Here is a 22,454-nt window from a genome sequence, read left to right as displayed (position 1 = left end):
AAAAACACAACAAAACAAAACAGGGGAGATATTTTGCATATACCCATCCATTATTCAAAGTTAAATTTTAAAGTATTTCTCTTACAATTTACTCAGCATGGTTGATAACAGGCTGAAAAGTGATCTCCCAATCAAAAGCTATCTATCTATTCTGACTTGTTGAGGACTTCTGGGTGTTTTGTTAGGACACTGGCTTAACAAGGTGAGTGTTCAAGTGAGACATATCTCATTTAAAGGGATTCTTAATTCTCAATAACATTTCACAGTTAGTGGACTAGAAGCACTTCTATCATTCCGATATTAAAACTACTACACTATGAAAAATGTGTATAGCTCCTTTTTAACTGTCCTACATTACCTGAAAGTGATCTAAAGTATAGGCATGATGCTCCTAGGACGCTATTCAATTTTGAAAAACAACAGTACTCTAAATTCCAAATTTGCCGCACTACAGTGAAATTCACATTTCTTCAAGAAACTTTTATTCCTTAGACACATACAAGTAAAGATCATTTCAGTTTCAATATACTGTATACCAACAGCCAACTGCAGTGCTCCTGGATGAGACAGTATATTGAGCCAAAGAAAAAGTGCGTGGTTGACACACTGTATTAGGGTTATTTAGAAAGACACATGTATTGAGAAGATATAGTCAACTTTGCCCATTGCTTAAACCTGACACATTTATTCCTTATAAACATTTAAATGAGCATACTGTTCGCAAAGAGGTAGGACTACTGCTCTAGGGAATTCATAAATGCAAAGAATCAAACTTCATAGGAGAAAAAGGACAAAGCTAGATCTTTAAGGCAGGAGTCTCTAGAGGAAGTGAAAACGGCACTCTTCCTTCAGTGCATCCTTATCGTTTCACAGAAAAGTCCCTCACCTGAATCTTAGCACTAAAAGTTACAAAGGAAGAAGTAGGTTTGACGCTCCCAAGAGCATGAACAAATAGAATTTAAAACTGAGTGATTTGGGTATGCTTAAAATTATCACTTTTTTAAAGGGCTTATTTATCTACTTGGGGGGAGGGGCACAGGGAGAGGGACAGAGAAACTTAAGCAGACTCTGTGCTGAGCATGGACCCGAGCCCGGGGCTCAGTCCCACGGCCCTGAGATAATGACCTGAGCCGAAACCAAGAGTCATATGGTTAACCAAATGCACCACCCACATGCCCCTCAAATTAACATTTTAAAGCAGAACTACTGAGGTTTTCCACGAATTTACTTCTTTCACATGATATTGTTAGTTTGAAATGACATAGTTCAAATCATCCTGGACAGGAATGGACAAGGCAGGGATGGAAAGGTGGCAAAGGAAATGCACTGTAATTAGTCCACTGATGAACTCAGTTATGAATCTCTGCAAATCTTTAGAAACATCAAGGCACATGCCACGTTTTCAAAACACATTTGATGTAATTCAGCAAACAACCATTACAAATATAGGCATCATTGCTAAGTATTATATATAAACACTATACCTCTCTCCTGAATTAGTGATAAATGATACCCTTTTGTCTCGATTTATGCAATTTTTCAACATGCAAGACTTTGATGGGACACTAAACATTAATAGAAAAATTCAACATATTTAGCTCTACCACAATTAATTCCTTACCTTAACTGTAGATATCCTAGAACAAGAGTTCCATCACTTCCCACACATAATAATTCCCTGGTAAAAAAACAGTATTTCCCACACTTGATTAAAGGGAATAAACAAAAACGAGCAAAGTGACGCACATACCCTACCTACCAAGGAATTTGCACATCACAGAAATGTGCCAATCTGATAAACAAGTTCTTCATATGTAGTATGAGGATGCCAAAATATCAAAGTACCTTTTCTGCTGCAGAAAAAAAAAAAAAAAATACAGATCTAAGGATCGAAAAGAATAGCAAACTACCTGGACAGAAGAAGGCATCCAGGTGGGTAACTTAGATGGGATGATGAAGCTTATTCCAAAAAATGTGAGGGAAAACAGACCCAACCCCAAACTTTCCATGGCTACTCTCCAGTTTAAAAACCAGGAAGTTATTGGTAAAACTGTGCCAATAGGAGCCTTTTGTCCTACACAACTAAGGTTTAAATCCCAACTATATGCCCAGATGAATGAATTTCCAGCTTCTAAAAATAACCTATTTGTAACCACTAGGAATGATTATCTTTAAGTAACAGGAGTGGCTTACTCTGACAATAGTACTCAGTGGAACTGTAAAACAGGCATAGAGATTGAATTAGACTCTGTCAGGAAAGAAGTGGAATTACAATGGATTATAACCCAATTATTCTTATGTATTTCTTTCTCCCTACCAATAACCATTGATCTGAAGGCGTGAATTAGTTTAATAAATTAATACTGCAATTGTTTTAAGTTTTATCTTATGAGTAAAATTTGACCTCACTACATGGTTGGCTCTTTGGTAAGGTTCCCTTTGATGATAATGCACTCAAGAATTTTAAAAATACATTGTAGCAAGATTGAAGAAATAAAAAGGGAGTAAGAGAATATACTTTTGTACTTGAAAGAGCATACAATAGGTTTCTATCTCTTAAAGAGATGATGAAAATTAATTGACAATGCTAATGGATATAAAAATGTCACTTCTTCATTTCTCATAAAGAAATAAATTACGACTGGCTTGTTCTACTCTTCACTGTAAAAATGTTCCTAAAATTCTTAGAATTATAAACAATATTAAAGTTTTCCTATAAAATTGTTAAATTGCTACTGACACAGAGCACACACATACATCTTGAATATTTTTCAAAAAAGTGTATTAGCACTCTTTTTTCCAAATAATCTATAATCTTCAAATATAATCTATATTAGAGTCATTGGTTAACTATTATTTGAATAGAAAAATATAATATAGAAAATAAAGTTCTAAAATTAAATTGCTTCACTTCTATTCCCTTCAATTGCTATGCACTAGCTGTGTAATCATGGGCAAGTTAATTAACTGATCTGATCCTCGGTGGCCCGATCATTCTTTTTTTTTTTAAAGATTTTATTTATTTATTTATTAGAGAGTGAGAGAGAGAGAAACAGCATGAGAGGGGAGAGGGTCAGAGGGAGAAGCAGACTCCCTGCTGAGCTGGGAGCCCGATGTGGGACTAGATGCCAGGACTCCGGGATCATGACCTGAGCTGAAGGCAGTCGCTTAACCAACTGAGCCACCCAGGCGCCCCTGATCGTTCTTTAAAACCATAGATAGAACCTGCCTCCTCTGGCTGCTAACGGGAGTGGAACAGAAAGAGATACCATACTGAACACACTTATCTCTAACAAATAATAATCACAAATAATGGTAGCTATAATTCTTGTCATTGATGTGTTATGAACAGCATCTTATTTTGAACTCTTATTTTTGGTCTGGCCACTCAATTAGAATTTTAGGTACTTCAAAAATTATGTATTTGGTGACCTTTCATAATTAATCTGATAAACATTAATTAAAAATAATTGAAATAACCCCCTTCCCTCTCGTGCTCTCTCTCTATCTCATTCTCTCTCTCAAATAAATAAATAAAATCTATAAAAAAATTTAAAAAAATAATTGAAATAAAGATAAAATTTCAATCTTATGAAATTATGTGTGTAACATATGCAAAGTTTAAACATGTGTGCTTTATGTACTACAAGAACATGTGATACATTTAGGAAGTAAAGATACCTCGTACTCTATTTAAGGACTAATGTTAACTACACTTTTATTTTGTTTTTTTATTTCTACATAAAAATCTAAAACACTTCTGTTCATGCTTTAATTTCTTGATCATAATCAAAATGCTCTAAAATTAAGAATCTCATAAGAATATTTTATTATAATTCAGTAATATGCAAACAAGAATTCCTTTAAAAAGCCAATTACACTTATAACGAGTGTCTACTATATGCCAGAAAATACCTGAGAGTTTAACAACAATAGATGCAACATAATCCTCTATAATAATCCCAGTGAGGTAATTATTATTCACCAGAAATTAAACTTACTCAAGTTTTTAAGTGAATTAAGGAGTTCAAGAAATAGCCAGATCATCCTCTATCAGCAAAAACCTATATAGTATTATTTAAAACTGTTAACAGTTGATTACAAATATTTTAAAACTCTGTCGACATAAAGGAAAAAATGCAGCAAAAGAAATCCACCTGGATTTCTCCTCCTTTTGTGAATTTTAGACATGAAATGGTTTTGTAGACAAATGCCAAGGAGAAAATCAATCAGATCCAATTTCAACAACCTACTAAATTTCACAATATAACAAGGAAGAAACAATGTGTGTTACATAATTTACAAAAATGTCAAGACATTGTCATAAATCTACAAACAAAAGCAGAACAATGGTATACTGAAATAGGGAACATTGTATTATATTGATGAGTTCACAAAATACTTGGCAGACACCAAATTTTATGTTAAGATGCTTGAATGTCTATCCCAAATTTATTTTCAAAACAGGTGACTAAAGGAAAAATAATCATTTGGGGAATTTTGACATGTTCCATAAAGAATAATTATAAATTATGCATTTGGTTTAAGAAAATCCTAGAGACTTAACTATAATAGAATGCTCTAGTCAAATTAAAAAGAAATCCAAGTTTCAATAGTACCCACTTTAGCATAAGGAAAAAGGAAAAAAAAAGCTGATTTAAACTCCTTTGGAATCTCTGCTTTCACAGAGAATTGCATGGCAGTTACTGAAGATATTGAATGTCATTCTCTGCAGAATAAAATAAGTTATCCTTTCATATGCTATGGCTATATTTTGTCTTTTCTTGCTTTTCAGATTTAACCATGTTTACCATTATTCAAAATGGTTAACCATGTTAACCATTATTTGAAAGTCAATGCCAATAAAATTTTAATAAATATTATATTTATAAAAAGACTTTGTAATTTTTCAAAATTCACAAATTCTTTGTTTTAATTGTTGATTTCACTGTTACTTCCTTAAAAAGAGGTGAAAAGTGTGACAGCAAGAACCAAAGTAGATTATTCTTTATGCTTTTGTAAGCTGTTCTGGTAAAAGGAGTTTAAAAACATAATTGGGTGAGAACGTTTAAGATCTAGTATCTTAGCAACTTTGAAGCATATAATTCTACACTTTAAACTTATAGGATGTTATATGTAGATTATATCTCAATAAAAAAAAGTAATTGAGAATTCTAAAGAGGTAACAACTCTTGAAAAGTACCGTACCATTTCTGAAGTGCTTTCAAATAACTATTATCACATTCCTATTCTCACAACTTTCTTTTGAAATAAATAGAAAAGTTATCTTCATTATCCCTATTTTACATTTGACAATATGGAGGTTCCAGTTGACTAATCCATCTCGCAGCAAGCAACTGGTATAACCAGAACTTGAAATCAAGTTTCCTGATTGTTCTCATGACTCCAAGTTGTCTTTAGATGAGTAAATCTCAAATCTATAGCTATTGTGGTCATGAAATACTTCTCTTGGATTCTCATGATAATTTCTTTTGGAAATAATACTATAATATTTCTGTGAGGAACAGTTCTCCCAAATTATGCTTGTTAATAAAGCCTTCAAAACTGAGTTTTCATATGTGTCTTGAGAATTAAATTTTCTTGCTAACCTAACTAACAAAAGTGAACTAGAGAAGACAAAAATGTATCTGTCAGTTGACTCAACACAGTCATAACTGTTTTACTTGTCTCACCCATGCTGCTGAGATCTGAAAACATTCATTTCAACATTTGACAGCATATTAACAGTCTCAATATTGTGGACTCCTGTTCAGTTTGCTATGGGCAAGAGACCATGCCATTACACAAGCCAGTAGATCGATTGGTCTTTGGTAGAATCTTAGTTTAAAACTCTTTAAGGCACTGATTTATGCACAATTGATCTGATCAGCCATGCAGTCAATGTGATTTATTAGCTAAGATGGCCAAAACCCTTTTTTCTCCTTTTTCATGCAGTAGTAATTCACCTCATTAGAGGTAGAATCGTTATAGGAAGCTACTGAGAAATAAGAAGTTGAACCTGCTGGCCTCACTCCTTATTTCCCCCAATCTATGGATCTACCAAGCAGTAATAGCTAAGACCAGGGCTGCCGTGGACAGATGCAGAAGCCAGTGAGCTCACACCATGGCTAGAGATGGATGGATCGATTAAAGGGGATTCTAATACTCCTTCACTCTGGGACATTTGCAGACAGCAAACTTGTTCACTGAGCTTCATGAGAAACTCATTCATTTCATTTCTAGCACACACTTTTTTTCTTTATTTAACCATAGTAAGACAAATGACTTGTATTACCTTGTAATTATGGTGTCTAACTAAACATAAGACCAACAATGTGTATAACAAGGGTTGGCAACCTATCATGTACGTGTGGGGATGCCTGCGAGTGTGTGCGCACATGCACGTGCACGCGCGCACACACACACACACACACACACAATTATACTCCCAGTGTTACACAAGATCCAATTCTGAATAGCCCAGAAGGATTCACCTATGGATAAAATACACGTGTAAATTTGCAAGCAGTTATATTATCTATAATATATTTTGAGGGGGAAATGTCTATAGCATATATATGGTACAAGCATTCCTTTCCTCTCATTAAGGTCTATCCCGCAGCCAGGTCCTTTATCTTAAGTCTCTACTGACCTCCTTAAAATTCATTAACAAATAGCTAAGGGAGAGAATATAGCAGGGTAAGGTAGGGCCATTCCATGAATCAGTTCTACTTCCTAACAGAGTATTTACTTGACACCTCTTCCTTCCATTCATTCTGCTGCTGAGAGCTCAGAGCCAGGCATCTTAACTCTAGTAGCCTCACCATGCATTTGCCTTTGACTTAACAGAGATTCTGTACATCACAGTGATTTCATAGGATAATAGCTGCCCCCTACACCTCATCTTTTTCTAAAAGAATAAGCATTCTGCCACTTCCCTGCCTGCCCCCACCCACACTATGGATGCAGTAAATGAATGTGCAATACTCTACAACTAAAGATTTGACAGCCACACATTAGCGTGATTATGCAGAACAAAAAATGTTGAGGGGTAGTACATTATTTCACTGCATATGTGTTATATAAATTGTGAATAGCTTTGATTAAGAAATCCAGATTTACTTAAGCTCAGTGATGTAATTTCTGTACAAAAGTATACTAAGAACTCTACCCTTGATTAACTCTGACAAATGACTCCTTTAGAATATGCTGAATGAATGCACAATTTTTAAGCTGAACGTTGTTTCCATAAAACAGGGCTTAAAATAAAACAAAGAACAAAATAATTTGCAAAATATATGAATGTTTTTATAACTCTCCCAGGAGGTAGAGCACCACCTGTCCTTATTACTAAATCAGCAATGCTAAAATGCCAGCATATTTAGCTACTGAACTAGTTAAAAAAAAAAAAATACGGTGTGTGTGTGTATGTGTGTATTTGTGGTGTGATGTGCGTGTTTGCATATTTGTAATCACATATTTGAAACCAGAAACCTTTACTGAAGGGATCTCAGGTGAAAATTTTGCAGTATAAGAACCATATCAGTAAAGGAAAATACAGTCTGGGATCTGGAGTTCTTTTTCATTGGATCTCTTCTATTAACTATCAAAACTTTTTCTTTCATCTTCCCTATTAAAAGAGATCAGTTGAAAGCAAGTGGTTTTTCTTGATCTAGATTTTTGTTTCAAAACTTTGGCTGGATTAGTATTTGATAATTATATATTTAAGAGAATTAAAACTCCATGTTTATAATGCATTTAAAAATTTACATTATAAATTACATTACATTTAGTATGCTATAATAGAATTAGTAAAATTCAGTTTATTTAGATATAAGTCCAATTCTCCAAATAAAACCTTGCTTATGTTACTAATGGCTTAACAGAATATTTTCTTTTCCTTTAGTTAATTGTATTTTCTTAGCACTAGTTTTATAAATAGAATAAGACACTCAAGGGAAAATACTGAGCTGGTACATAGTGGCTTTCTGGTTGCTGAAATCATTCACTCTCTGGACTTGTGAACCACAAAGTACCCATAGCTCCACAAATCTCAGCATAGCACATGCCATGTCATGTCTTACTGCTTTAACATAGTCCTCACATTCTACCCTCCCAATATAGTTAAACAGCTCAATATTGATGGGGATAACAACTGACATCATAGTTTACAAAATACAGTCCTGACATTAAGCACATGTTGTTACTATTTAAAGAGTTCAAATTTATCTTAACTTGGGACCACTTGGGACATATATTTTAGTTGGAGACCCAAAATGTTCTTACGACATTGTCTCCTGTAATTTCGTTCTAAAGTGGATACGTAATCTAGTAAAATTCTCTGTGGGGTCTGCACGAGTGTACAATCTCTGCCTAGTTAAGCTACACATTTACATGGTCAGAGTACCAATGAGTGCATTTCATCAGACATTCCTGGAAGCTGTCGGGCCAATAGGAGTGGTTTGAACTGGTTCCTTAATCACTGTTGAAATCACTGATAGTACTGTCTGTCCACACTATGACAGACAAAAGCTGAAATGTATTAAACATAGCAATCCATCATCTTGCAGATGGAAAGCAGGAGCCAGGCCAGTTCAGAGGCAGTGACTACCCGCTGCTTAACAAAGACTGGAGCCCTGACAGTTCAGTCCCTTCCTAGCCCCTCACGGCCACCCCTCCATCTAAGATGAATGAATGTGATCAATGAGGGAGAAAGCCTGCTGAGGACCTCAAATTCAAACATCGTGATGTTTAAAATGCTGCTTTTTTTTTCATAATCAGAACTGTTGCTTCAACAATTTTCTCCAAATATAAAAAGATAGGTATTTAAGTAAACAAATGAATGAATGAATAAATGAATGGACCATGGATTCAAGAAAGCATATCCTGGAAAATACTGCATTGGTTGGTATACCACTAAGTTTGGAGAGCTAGCTTTGAAAGAAAGTTATGATACCAAGTAAGAGGAAGTTTTAAAAGAAAAAAGTCACTCAATTAAGGACAAGCTTTCATTGTTGGAAGCAACTTAATAGTGATGTTCTCTTTGAATGGCCAGGGGATTATTATTTTTAAAGAAGCACCAAATAGAAATGGTGCAATTTGCTAAGGTTCAATTCATTTTGCATACTTGTTTCTAATAGGACATATGAGTCACAAAATAGCCAAAGGGACTGAAAAAAAACCTTCAACTGCTAACAGCACATTAACAAAGTATAGAAACGAAAGACACTTTTCTTTGGATTTCAGCCTTGTCATTTCCAATTTTCTGCTCCTTGGACATGCTTGTATTCAAATTCTGGAACATCTATTCAGCATATCAATCCTAATTAGACAATCTGGGTCTGGAAAGGATGAGAGCTGGGTCATTTGCATAATTTAATCATAAATACTCAGTGATACATATTTCCAAATGCATTTGTACAATTATCTTTTCATCCTTGGGGCAATGGTATTAATATGATTAGGCAATATTTCTGGAAAAAACAGACAAGTATGCACTCTTTTTAACTGCAGCTTAGGGCGATATGAAAAATTAATTAATTTCTGAAGAAAATCAATTTCTCTACGTGACCACATTAGACATTGCTAAACCAAGACTCAGAAACCTCTCTCAATCACTATACTTTATCAGGCCCTTCTAAATTCTGATTAGTATGTGAACAATTCAATAGAAAAACTAGTAATGTATCAAAAAGCATCTTAAATGTTGAAGAGATCTTTTGTTCTACTTTTCATTTCAGGGATGCTACCGTGCTTTACTTTAATGCATTGTTACTTAACCAGTCAATGAGAAGCCTCTGCCTTTGGTGTGAACTCATCTTGAGTGATCTTTTATTAATGTACATTAACCAATTTCAAGGACAATAGGATAAGGTTACTTTTGAAATGCTTTCGCAAGAAATGGATTTATATTCATCTAAAATAATCTTAATTCACACAAGACTGTTTACTATGAAAACAATTAGATAAACTAAGTTGTCCCAAAGAGTACCATTGTTGTAAGAAAAACATTGTAACATACTTAGCACAGATATAAGAACCCAGGTGGCTTATCTGATTTTTTTTAAAAAGAGATTTGGCTTTGTATGTTGATAAGTACAAAAGAAAGAAATCACCTTTGTGAGTTTAAATGCACTATTCTTTTCTTTTCAATCAAACTGAAAAAGTAGAAATTACTGCATGCAAATATTCAATATTCATTTAATTTGCATAAAGGTGCTTGAACAAATTTTTGATTCTAACAAGCTCATTTTTCATGCGTTTTGTCTTTCATCCTAATCTAGCATCTGTCATTCCTTTTTGAAGTTATTATCGGCCCAATTCCCTCTTGGACATGGTTGCTGGGTGACCGGTATCTTAGCACCCACTTTGACAGGAACAGATGTGAATCTGATCAAGAGATTTCCCAAGAGTACCTGAAATCACAAACAACTTTTGTGAAAAACAAACAGCATCCCTGTCACGGACCCTTATTTAACCTACTCCCCAAAAGAAAAAGCTAAGAAGTTACTCCAGATCAAATATACCATTTTTAATTTTATTTCCTAAACTTGGAACAAAATACATCTTAAAATATTATATTTTCATACTGTTGAAATTGGGGAATCTGATCTGAATCTCAACAGCTCAAAAACCTAGTTTGTTCTGAATCTGTTAAATTTCATGGTAAGTGTTTATATTTTCATGCACAATTTCACTGGAGTTTCTACAAAAAAAAAGAACAGGATTCTTATGCGGATAATTTAGATAACAAAGATATTTAAGAAGATGAAATTTTCTTTGGCATTGGAAGGCTTCCTATATTAAGTATGATGTAGGATCTTGTACCAATATCAAGGATTACTGCACTCATAGAGAATTACCTAAAATATAAAGGTTCCATCTCTCCTTTCATGCATTTTATAGCAAGATTTTTTTAAGGTTAATTGTTTTGTTTTGTAGTTCACGTGGTATACCATCAATCATTATTGGAAATAGAGCAGCAAAGTGCCACAGGAAGACAAAAAAGGTCATAGAAACTTCATATTATCACCATTACAAAAGTCAGAATAGGTTGTCTCTCCTGAACTAGATTCTTTTTAAGAACAGGCATAATGTGGTTGGGTCATGTGATCTACCTCCTTTCCTTCCTTTCATCACAGTAAGAGAAAGTGAAAAGCAAGAGCCATGTTAAATCATCATCAAACCAGTTGGGTCAAACTTTCAAGTTAAATATTTAATCAAATGTTGATATTTTATAAATATGGCATCAAAGTGATCTTAGCGAACATCCAAATAATTGATTTAATTTTTCAGCTTCATTCAAGTGTCAAAGACAATGCGGAAAAATGTTAGTATGTGAAAGCAAGTTTTTTTTTTTTTTTGCCACACATCAGCCTACAGGAAAGAAAAAAACAACGCATGTTTAAAACTCTAAATATTTTCTCCTTGATCATCATGACTTCTGATAGTAAGACAAGTACTATACTTTCCACTGGAAATTTCAAGGTTTTTTTCCTCTACTCTAAGAACTGATTTGTTATAAGCATTCTTACTAGGAATTTTTATGTTTGGTTCTTGCAGGAATATAACCAATTATCCAAATGGTTTTATCAAAGCTAAGTGAAAAAAGAAGTGAAAATTATTCAAAATTATTTTTAATTTTGAATTGGGAAAGTAACATCCTAACCTCAGTTCCAAAAAACTATCATGAAATTATTCAATCATCATAATTGCAGATATTTGAGCAGGGGTATAAGTGTATGTATGTTGCTTTACCTTTTATAAAGTGTTTCTGTGTATGTAAGATTGAGAACAAGTCATTCTATGTGGAGAAGTGTGTCTGTAGCCTAAACGATGGTCATTTAATACCATCAGTTATAAGCAAAGAGATATTATAACCCTATCAATTTATATTCATTATCTGTTTTGTATATATATATGTTATATAGCATTTTCATATTACAGAGATTAAGCAAACTCAATTCCTCTTTATTTTGAACAGATGATTAACTTAAGTTTTCCAACTCAGGCCCATCCACATAACTAAAGTACATCCAACTAAAACAGGAATAGCTTTTATGTATCCAATTTATCACTGACCACCTTCATTTGTTGCTATTAGTGGCAAAAGCAGCTTTCTGCTTTTAGTCCAACAAAAAAATAAAATATGGAATATAACCTTTTAAAATGTGATTCTAAGAAAATTAAATATATCCATTAAAAATCCTTACTCTGTAATGTTATCACAGAGAACGACTCCCTAAAAAGTTTCCTCCCCTACTTGGGCTGACTCTTCAGTGAAGGGAAATTAATAAAAAGTACAAAATAAATGTCCAATTAAACAAATTTATGTTTAAGCTACTTATATCTAGGATATATATTTAAAAGGTAGATATTTTATTTTAAAAAGTAACATCTTAATCCCATGTGAAAACTTGAATAGCTGTAAAATTTTGATGGCACTTTGGCTTACCTGTGAAGTGTCGCTTATGAACGATATTTTTAAAATTTCCTAAGAATATCTAGTTACTAAATTTGGTAGCCAAACAGGTGTTAACAGAAAGAAAAATCAAATTTGACCCAGAAGGCTCCAATATTAAGGTTTGAATTGGGATCAGTTCATTCCTTTCCCATGGGGTAACTTGTATAAATGTAATTCTATGGTTTCATAAAAGCAGGTCAAGTTTCTATCCCTGGGGGTCTTTTGGCAATTTGAAGCATGGAAGCACTGTTGCTGGCTACAAGTTCAAATCTGCATGTACTATCAATGGTGTGAAGAAAAAAAAATCAGTGAACAGCAGACATATATTCATCTTTGATTATAATATGCACTTGTCAGAAGGTTCTTAGAGGGTAAGCATAAAGGTGTCAGAGCTCACAAGTGATAAAACATTTTGAAATCATTTTTACTTACTTATAAATATATATGCATACCAGATAATGCAATAAGTAGTATTGAATATGTTTTTAGATAACAAAATGCAAAGACGAACTTCTTACCAAATATCATTTTGTATTTATTATGTTCAAGTTTTTTTTTTAATTCCATAGGCTTTAGATGAGGCAGAATTTTTTAAGTCATCACTGTTTTATAACCTCCTTTCTACTTTACACACACACACACACACACAAAATGCATGCATTCTTGCACTTTTCCCAATGATGTAATGACTTGACAAATGCCATGGAATGATTGAGAAAGTAATTGATTTCAATTTAACTGGACCTCTACCAGGTGTTTTCAAAGACAATTACAGTCCACTGCAAGAAGTGGTAATACACATCTTCTTATGTAGACCCGCGGATTAACCCATTGACCTCATTCCTAACTCATCTCATTGATGGCAAAGCTTTTAGAAGACCAATCATTTTTTTAAGTTACGAAATTGTTTTCCTATCATTTACCCACTAATTTTAGAGGATATGCTTGCTCCAAAGTGCAAGCAGCAATGAAATAAACTAATAACACAAATGGAGCAATGACATCAAGCACATTAAATGTTATTCTATAATGTACAGATTCTAGTACCTAATAGCTTAACATCTTTTTCATACAAGTAAGATAATTCTCTGATATAAATATTTTCCATAGAGAATTAAAAATACATTTTAGTTATCATAAACATAAAGGTATAGGAAAATTAAGGTAAGTTTTTAATCACGGTCCTAATAACCATGTAACATTGTTTATTATAATTGTATTTGAAAACACAAGTATAAATTACTTCTTTCATGCTAAAATTAATTTTAAATATATTTTCTGTTGTCATTCAGTAAAGTAGAATCTCTTTTTCAGTGTTATTTTATATTTCAAGAGATTACAGAAAGCAAAATTAAAGTCAGTTTTTTGGTAAATTGGTGGTCCTCCGGCCCTAGCTCCTACAAGTCTGTGTGTGTGTGTGTGTGTGTGTGTGTGTGTGTGTGTGAGAGAGAGAGAGAGAGAGAGAGAGGAAGAGAGAGACAGAGAGAGAGAATACATACACACATATACATATACGTGAAAGCTTTTCTAACAAAGATATTATAAATATTTAAGAATAAAAACATACACTACAAACGGGCTAAGGTTAATATAAACAAAGATATCCACCACAAAGACCTTTAAAGTACTGATAAAAATTTTACACTTGTTGCATACAGAAGGACATCTATCTTAGTATAAAATGTGTGACTGGTAATAGGACAATTAAAAGTGTTCTAAATTATTCATTTAAAATCCAAAGGCCCTATTAAACTATAAATTGCCTAACTCACGAAATAAGTATTATTGCCAAGATGTTTTAAATATAGAATGGGAATTAACACTTTTGGATATAACAGTATATTTCTGCAGAGCTGTGATGGGTTCAAAGATTTGTTACACCTTCAGTGATTTGCTTTGTTCATACATAATATAGGGCTATGAATAATATAGTTCATTTACTGTTGCTATTAATAAAATTACAGAATACAATCAGTTTAAGATTTTAACAAAATACTTGGTCTGCTTGATATGTGAATATAATAAAGTATTTCTTGATTAACATATTTTAAAGATTTATTTTTATTATCTATCCTTAAGCAATGACCAGTATCCCTTAAATTGAATTAGCAAGTATTTACTGCAAATGCTCTATGTGCATCCATAAAATAATTCCCTTTCAAATAGTACTCTTTCTTTCCTGAGTATGTTTTGTTTGTCCTTGAAAAAAAGTATTATTTTTGTCCGGTTGTTATTGGAAGAGCAATGTAATTATTTAGAAACATTTGATAGTATAGAACAACACTGTGACTTTTTAATACTTTATTTACCTTTCCATTCATTTATTCTAAGGAAAAGAAACATTCTCCAATTCTTCAATGTTACTAACCAAAAGTAACCAATATACTTAGTTGCCTATTTCATTATTGCTTTATGAAAATCATGCCTGAAAAGCATATCCACTTTTTTTTTTTTGGTCAAACATATACTACTTTCAAAATCCACTGCAGGATTAGTATAAGTCTACTTACATTAAATTGCATTTATGTTCTTCAGATCATAGTAAATAGTTTTGACTTCCTCCTAGAAACATGCAATGCATTCCAGGTATTATATTCATCTTATATAATAATATGTTTTAGATGCTTCAGCTAAGCTGTCTTCTTTTTAAATCACTGCTCTCTAAAACTTAAGCAAGTAGCTATTCAGTGTGTTGCTGTGCTGTATAGTATTAGAAACATCAATATACTTATAAGCACAAAATTATAAGAGGAATTAAATAATGATATAGTGAGTTTTCCAGTTTAGTAAGTTGTCTTTGACAACTTTCACTCAAGTCACGTACATTTAAACATGTAAAAGAATCCCTGCTTGATAGCCTGGCCCAGCTCCAAGCTAATTTGAATCAGAAAGCAACAGGGCCACACCTTTAACAAAATTCAGTCATTGGCCACTTCAATATCCAATTTAGAAAAATCTACAGATGAATTTGTTTAAATGGGTCAATTAGAATCCTCTTAGCATATAAAGTAAATCCAAGTCAGAATACACAAGAAATTTAAAGTGTACTTGGTTCAAGGTCCCTGGTTTTGGATCAAGTAGTGATTTGAATTATTTTCTTTATATGATTACACACACACACACACACACACACACACACATATATAGGACTACATATATAAATTGACAATTATCCACTATTTTATTCAACTAATTTTAATTCTATCATTACTTTGAAAAACAATAAGATTTCATTGATTGCCTAATTTATACTGAATGGATAGAAATTCTGTTCATAGTCATTTGCACATTTAAATATTAAGTTAATCATGAACTATAATACACACACTCTAAAAATTCTTAGAAACTTTCTCAAAGTAAGTAGGTACATCAAAATAAAGTGACCCACCAGTTAATCTAATAACAACTAATTACTGGACCAAATATAAATATACTAATCTTGGTATTCTTGTTTTCCAAAGAAATAATTTGGTAAACTAACCTCACTATTTGAATGAAGTCATTTCTGTACTGTGGTATCTACTAAAAAGCATGTATCAACAATTAAAAGTTATTTTGAAAGACAGTCACTGCAGCAAAAATTACTTTTGACTGGAAACACTTCAGACAAATTGAAAAGAAGAGAAGTAAAGGAATTTGAGCACAATGTGGGCTCACAGAGCCGCTGCTATGCCTGAAACACATAAATGTGAAGATCAGAGCCTTTTATATAACACTTATCTGAGCCCATTTCGTGGGCTTTTAATTCAGAGTTTTCTTCATTAAAAAATAAATTATTGAACATAACAAATATAATGGAAAAGAAGTCCCTTAATGCAGTCTCAAAGTCTAAAAATATAAATATAAATGTATTTTTAAAGTATTCTTAGCTAGGATGTTTAAGTTGTAGCATTTAAACAATAATACACATGTATATATGTATATACATAACTGACCAATCACAATGCAGTAACTCAGTAGTAAAGAGAATGGCACATGCTGGTACATGGCAAGGTCATTCTATTCTTTTAACAATTGAAACATAAAATGATAAAATTTTGTCTTAATTACCTATTTAAATACCCAAAGAGTTAATATCAACTTTTTTACAGTCCCTGTCATTTTAAAGGCCTATAACTTGATGTGACTTTTCTTCCCCTGTGAACAATCTGAAAATGAAATTCCTAAAAGATAAAATTCAGGCCAGCTCTAACTTTTTTAAAGAACCAAGTAACAAAAACCTTAAAATCAAAATGTTTAGCGAAATCTAGAAGACTCACCTGCACCTATTTAGAAGGCTTACTTCAAACTAATTTCTTCAAAGATTCAAAGAGAAACAGTTTACAACCTGTGAGAGTTGCATTTCTTATTGTATTTTGCAATACGTGGGTTCTATGTTGCTAATACAATGCAATTTAAATGATTATTTTACTTGATTAACAAAGGCAATTGTGTGAAACAATTTAATAAAATAACTTGGAAAGATAAAATAATACTAATTGATAGTCAAAACACAAATTGTTCCTAAAATAACAACTACTTCGTTGCACATTAAGCTAATTTACAAATGCTACTTACATTCCAAAAACAAAACATCAAATGAGAAACAATAAAGCATATTATGTTTTCGTATGCTGGTGAATCACACATGGTAGATCACCAAAGAGTAGAGTGATTTATGCTCAAATCCAGCCAAGACTTTAATCAATACTGGGTGTCACATCTCAGGAGGTTGGGGGAGGTACTGAGGCAAAAGGAGAGTGGCTAATATTGGTCTCAGTAATTTATATGCAACTTCCGTGAAATGTAGATTAAACAAAAAATAACAGCAGATTTGGACTAATAAGACGAAGGTTTACAAATTCTGTATTAAATGTGATACAAAGAATTTATGTAAGGAAGGGAACTCTGAAACAAAATAGCCTGTTTATTTTACATAATATTTGCAGCTTCACAAAATAAAATATCCTATGAGCAATCAAAATAAGTACCTCAGAACATTAACTAGTCATCTGTGGAGTTCAGAAAGTAAACCATCTTCATAACTATGTGCACTCTTTACCATAGTGACTACATGTATTATTTGAGACTAACTCCAAGAAAAACAACAGGTTTGAAAAATACCCAAATAACTCAAGAATCTGTATTAAGGCAGTATAATTTGACCAAGGTAAATCTTAGGTCAGAATATTCTTAGATTTTGTTTATGTATTAGTTATTAAACTGTAATTCACTAACGTTTTAAAAGTATACAGAAATAAGTGGTGGAACCAAACTTAAACTTTCATATGTTAGGCCTTACTCTTCTAATTATGTCATATTTTTTAGGAAATGTTATAAAATGAAACATTAGATTCTATAGGAGCCATTAATCAGCTGTAATACAAAAACTTCAAAAGCATAGTCTCTCTTCATTTGAAGTAATATTTAATTTATCTGTGCCAACTATTGTAATTATCTGTTAGAAGTGAATCTGTATTTGTGTTGAAACTTTCTATTACCAATGCAGAAGAAGTGCACACGTCCGTGCCATTGAAAAACATGCAACGGGGGAAATGTTCAATATAGACTGGTTCAGTTTGCCATCTTTATTAAAACTCCTGACAAAAAAACAGAGCCAAGAATTGGAAAATATTTTATACTTTTTAAGCTAAAATTGCATCCATATATTACTACTGGGCAAAAAAGACTTGGAAAGTCTTTCAATTTGCTGTCTATGGATGGCATTGACTTTTAAGACAAAAGAATACTGTTCGTGAATATATATATATGCATATAAAATGTCTGATAAAATTAACTGGAATCTATTTAAGTTTAAAAAACTCCACAAATCTAGGGCTACATAAGACCTAAATCATAATCTGGTTTGAAAGATCCTGAGACAAAATCACCCTCTGGCAATATTCAGAAAATAAACATTTTAGATAACAAAATACAGCAGAGTCACCTTTTATTACCTGAACTCACCAGAAAATTTGAGTCCTAACCCAAATCTACAAACAAGCTACTGACTCATACAAACACAGACTTGCCCATGTACATAAATACTTCTCTTTTGTTGTTGTTGTTTACTGGTTACCAGTTAATTAAGTGACCTCTGTTGCACCAGCCAAGTTCATGCAACTAATGTTTAGTTTAAAAATAATAACTGGAGGAAGCTGATCAAAGTCAGACTCTGTCCTTTAACAACTTTTAAATATATTTCCTGACATTTTCTCTCATTTTTCAAACTCTTACTTTTAGCTTTACTATCAAGCAGGTGATAGTCTCTGTTTCATCTCCTTGTGGTAGTGACAGATGGCTTCAACATTTATTCTAGTTTTTATAGATAGCATACTGATGCAATAGCCCCAAGCAAATTAAATCCACTCTAAGGTTTGTCACCAACTTAGTGAGCCACTTTGAGCAAGTTTATGAACCTTTTTTTCCTTTAACATCATTTTGGTTTCTCAGATTCTCTGGTATCTAAATGCTATTAAGAGACAGAATTAGATGTATGTTCTGTAAAAAGATGAGAGTGCTAAGATTTGATGTTTCTTGCACACTATGTATATAGTATTTTATATAGTTTGCCTTTCTGCCCAGTTGTCTTATCTTCCACATAAATTATTCCTTTAGATAGTCTCTTCAATAGCCAGAGGAGAAAGAAACCAGAATGAAAGAAATCAATATACCTAGGTGAATGAAAAAGGATCTTAACAGCAAAGGCGTAAACTGGACTTGAATGGAAAAAGTAATCTTAGTTTTGTAAATTCAAGATGCAAAATACTGTAGGTATGGCTTTCAAAGTTAAGAAAAAAGACAGTAACACTTGTAATTATCATTAAAGATAATAATATACTACAATGTAAACAGTATGTTTTGGTGAGAGAGAGTTCAATGATAAGTTTTCTATTTTTTTAGTTAGTGGCAAGGTTAGGAAAACCTAGGTAGAGATCTCCAATTACACATCTTCTAAGGTCAATGACTGCAGTATTTGCATGTATATAGGTTTGAGTAAGCCTTGTAGTTGATAAAAGATCAAAATGCAAGAGAAAAATCAACAAACTTACCACGTTTAACTTAAAAATAACCTGAAATTGAGTTTTAGAATAACACACTTACTTGTAAAGTATTAAGACCAGGTGATTGAGGTGTAATTAGAGTATTGATGAAATATTTTTGAAGGGATAAAACAGTTCTATTGGATCTAACTTATCCTTCTGTGAAAGTTTAAACTCCAGAGCTATTGTTAACCTCAGGGGAAAAAAACTAATTAAAACATTTTTGTTAATAACTTTAAGAATATTCTCCAACCATATAGTGAGGACTTCAATTCCAAACTCTAAGCGAAAATTTCAGGAAAAAAAAATCAAGGGAATAATTGTAAGAGATTAACACTACCTGCTTTACGTTGATTATAACGTTGTCATTGAAGGAAGTTTTCTCTAGCTATTTTTTGTGTGTGTGTTATGTGAAATGGTCATTAATTATCTAGCACAGTATGTACTGTAAGAAACACACAAAGAGATTTCAAGAGCAGAGTGGTTTGATTACTATAGAGAAAAACAGTAGCTCTTCACCAATTTACTGGATAGGTAGACAATTTTATAACAATCATATCTGAACTGGCTTCAAATTTAGGCTAGCATTCTTTATAACAACTCTAACAATTTTCTGCCTGATTCGAGTAGTTTTAACAAAAGGTTGTTGGCAAATATTTTATCGTCTGGACGTCCAAGGACTCCAATTATCTCGGGAAAGGTTTAGTGATCAAGATTACCCCTCAATCTTTACTGCCACCTGTCCATACTCTTGGGCACGTGCGCGCGCCTACACACATGCACGAGCTCTCAGCATTCACCCAAAAATAATAGAAATGGAGGTTCAAAACCCAGACCCACACCCATGCCCCCATGCAAAGAATGGCAAACAAACAAGGAAAAGTTTCTAGTTAGGTCAGAATAAGACAATTGCAGGGTTGGAGTTGGAGCCTTTTTCGTCCTACAGCCTTCCCTGGGCACTAGCCAGAAGTCTTCCAAGGAAGACATAGCCAGGGGCTTTTTCACCCCTGCTTCCTTCTGGTCTCGTCCTACCCTCTTTCCTTCCCACCTCAGTTTCCCTAGCACTACCAGGGGACACACACCCTAAGACAGTACAACTCCGTTCCTTCTCTCAGTCTTAAAACTTGTTTGGAGGGTACCGAAGTCTCTGCGCAAATTTTGCGCGCAGTTCCCACGCGCCCGCTTCTGGTATCCAACTTTCCCTACTCTATTTCTCCTGGCATCTCAACTTTTCCCTCTGCTTTGAACGGGGTACAAGGCGGAACTGTGAAAGCGGATGGAATGATTTTTCTACCCCGAAACTGACAAGTTACCCCACTCCCGCCCCCTCTCGGTAGATCCTCCCCCAGTGATCGTTCATTAGCATAAAACCGGTCCAGCCAGGCACCGGATCCCCCGGCCTCCAGGGTTCGCGCGCTTTGCCGGCCTGTGGTAGCCAGGGCACAGGGCATTCAGGTCTGCAGAATATCCCAATGCAAAGCTTGCACCTGCTTATCGCGTGAGCTACTAACCTTAAAAAAAAAAAAAAAAAAAGCAGAAGAAGAAAGAAGAAAAGAAAAACAGTTTGGAGAGAAAGAGGGTGTGCGCTTTAGTCTTCCTTCCCCATCTCTCCAGCTCAGCTTTCAAGAGTCTCAGGCACCCGGTCACCTCCCCCTACAGAAGGAAACCTGCTGGTTCCCTAGTATCTGCCCCGGGGCTAACGTACCCCTTTATCTCCTTTGCACAAGCTCCTATGCGGACACACGCACACGTGCGCGCACACACAGACCCCTCCCCTCAGCGGGCTTCCCCTCAGGGCTTTGGGGCTGAGCTCGCTGCGGGTCCCTCGGGATTGTCCCGGGCCTCTCGGCCTCGGAGGTCTTTCCCCTCCCGGCCCCGAAGCGGCCCACTCCAGCGGCTTCCTTGCCGGCCCCTCACCCGGGGCGCGCACTCCCGCTCCCGAACCCTGCGGTCAGGGTCACGACCTCTCCCCGCCCCGGGACGCCGCTCGGCGCCGCCGACCGGCCCCGTCGGTGCCCCTCGGCTCGCGGTGGAACCAGGGCCCAAGGGAGCTAGCACACCCTCGGGCGGCCGCGCTGAGAGGGGTCTCCAGACGCTGGCGCGGCCCAGGAAGGGGGCCGTGGCTCCTGGAAACGCACCGTCCTCCTCCTTCCCGCCCCCTCCGCCCCGAGGCTTGGGGTTCCCGCGTCCCACAGCAGCCAAGCCCCTGCGCCCAGGCGAGCATGGTGCGGACCGGGCGGAAGAGCGAGCTCTGGGCAGGGTGAGGTGCCAACTTCTCAGAGGGCCGGGAGCGGCTGGCGAGCCTCAAGGAACGGGAGGAGAGGGCCGTGCTCTCCAGGGCGCGCGGCTCGCGGGCGCGCGGAGCAAGCGGCGCCAGGAAGGGAGCGAGGGAAGGGTGAGGAGGCGGGAGGGAAGGGACCGCGGGCGGCGGGGCTGCCCCCCGCTCTTTACCTTGCGTTGGTGCAGTCATTGTAGAGGGTTTCGAAGTCCTTCCTGGAGATGAGTTTGCAGCGGTTCACTCCGGGCTGGATGGCGCCCAGTCCCCTTAGGATGCGAACCTGTTCCACGTTGCACACCACCGGCGTGATCTCCAGCCGCTTCAGCTTGGTGTAGACCGTGTGCAAGCCCCCCACCAAGTGCTTCAGGAACAGGTCGAAAGCCTGGGGCAGGCAGATCAGCTCGCAGCCCTCCACCGTGAAGGAAGCCACTTTGGCCCCCCTCAGATCCACCATTTTGCACTCATTATTCTGAGGGGTGTTTTCCACTGGGGACGGGGTCGAGTACACGGGTTTCCCGGGGAGGGGGCCGCAGCTGCTGCTGCTACTGCTGCTGCTGCTGCTGCTGCTACTGCTACTGCTGCTGCTGCTGCTGCTGCTGCAGCTGCTGCCGGTGCTCGCGTTGATGGGGGTGCTGGAGGCGCCGCCGCCGCCAGCGCTAATGCCGCCGCCGCCGCCGCCAGCGCTAATGCC

General features: G+C 35.5%; 1 protein-coding gene across 1 annotated transcript in view; it reads right to left on the bottom strand.

The window, feature by feature from the left end:
• DACH1 (dachshund family transcription factor 1) overlaps positions 1-22,454 on the bottom strand; it is a 423,085-nt gene that overhangs the window by 399,031 nt on the left and 1,600 nt on the right. Inside the window, exon 2 of the mRNA XM_073894450.1 lies at positions 21,937-22,450. Coding sequence (XP_073750551.1) covers positions 21,937-22,450 — 514 coding nt within the window. The remainder of the gene's footprint in view (positions 1-21,936; positions 22,451-22,454) is intronic.

This window comes from Callorhinus ursinus, unplaced genomic scaffold (genome assembly GCF_003265705.2).
Source record: "Callorhinus ursinus isolate GAN/ISIS: 27379988/994484 unplaced genomic scaffold, GSC_fseal_2.0 scaffold7, whole genome shotgun sequence".
In the NCBI taxonomy this organism is placed as follows: Eukaryota; Metazoa; Chordata; class Mammalia; order Carnivora; family Otariidae; genus Callorhinus; species Callorhinus ursinus.
This window is presented reverse-complemented; position numbering and strand designations above follow the sequence as displayed.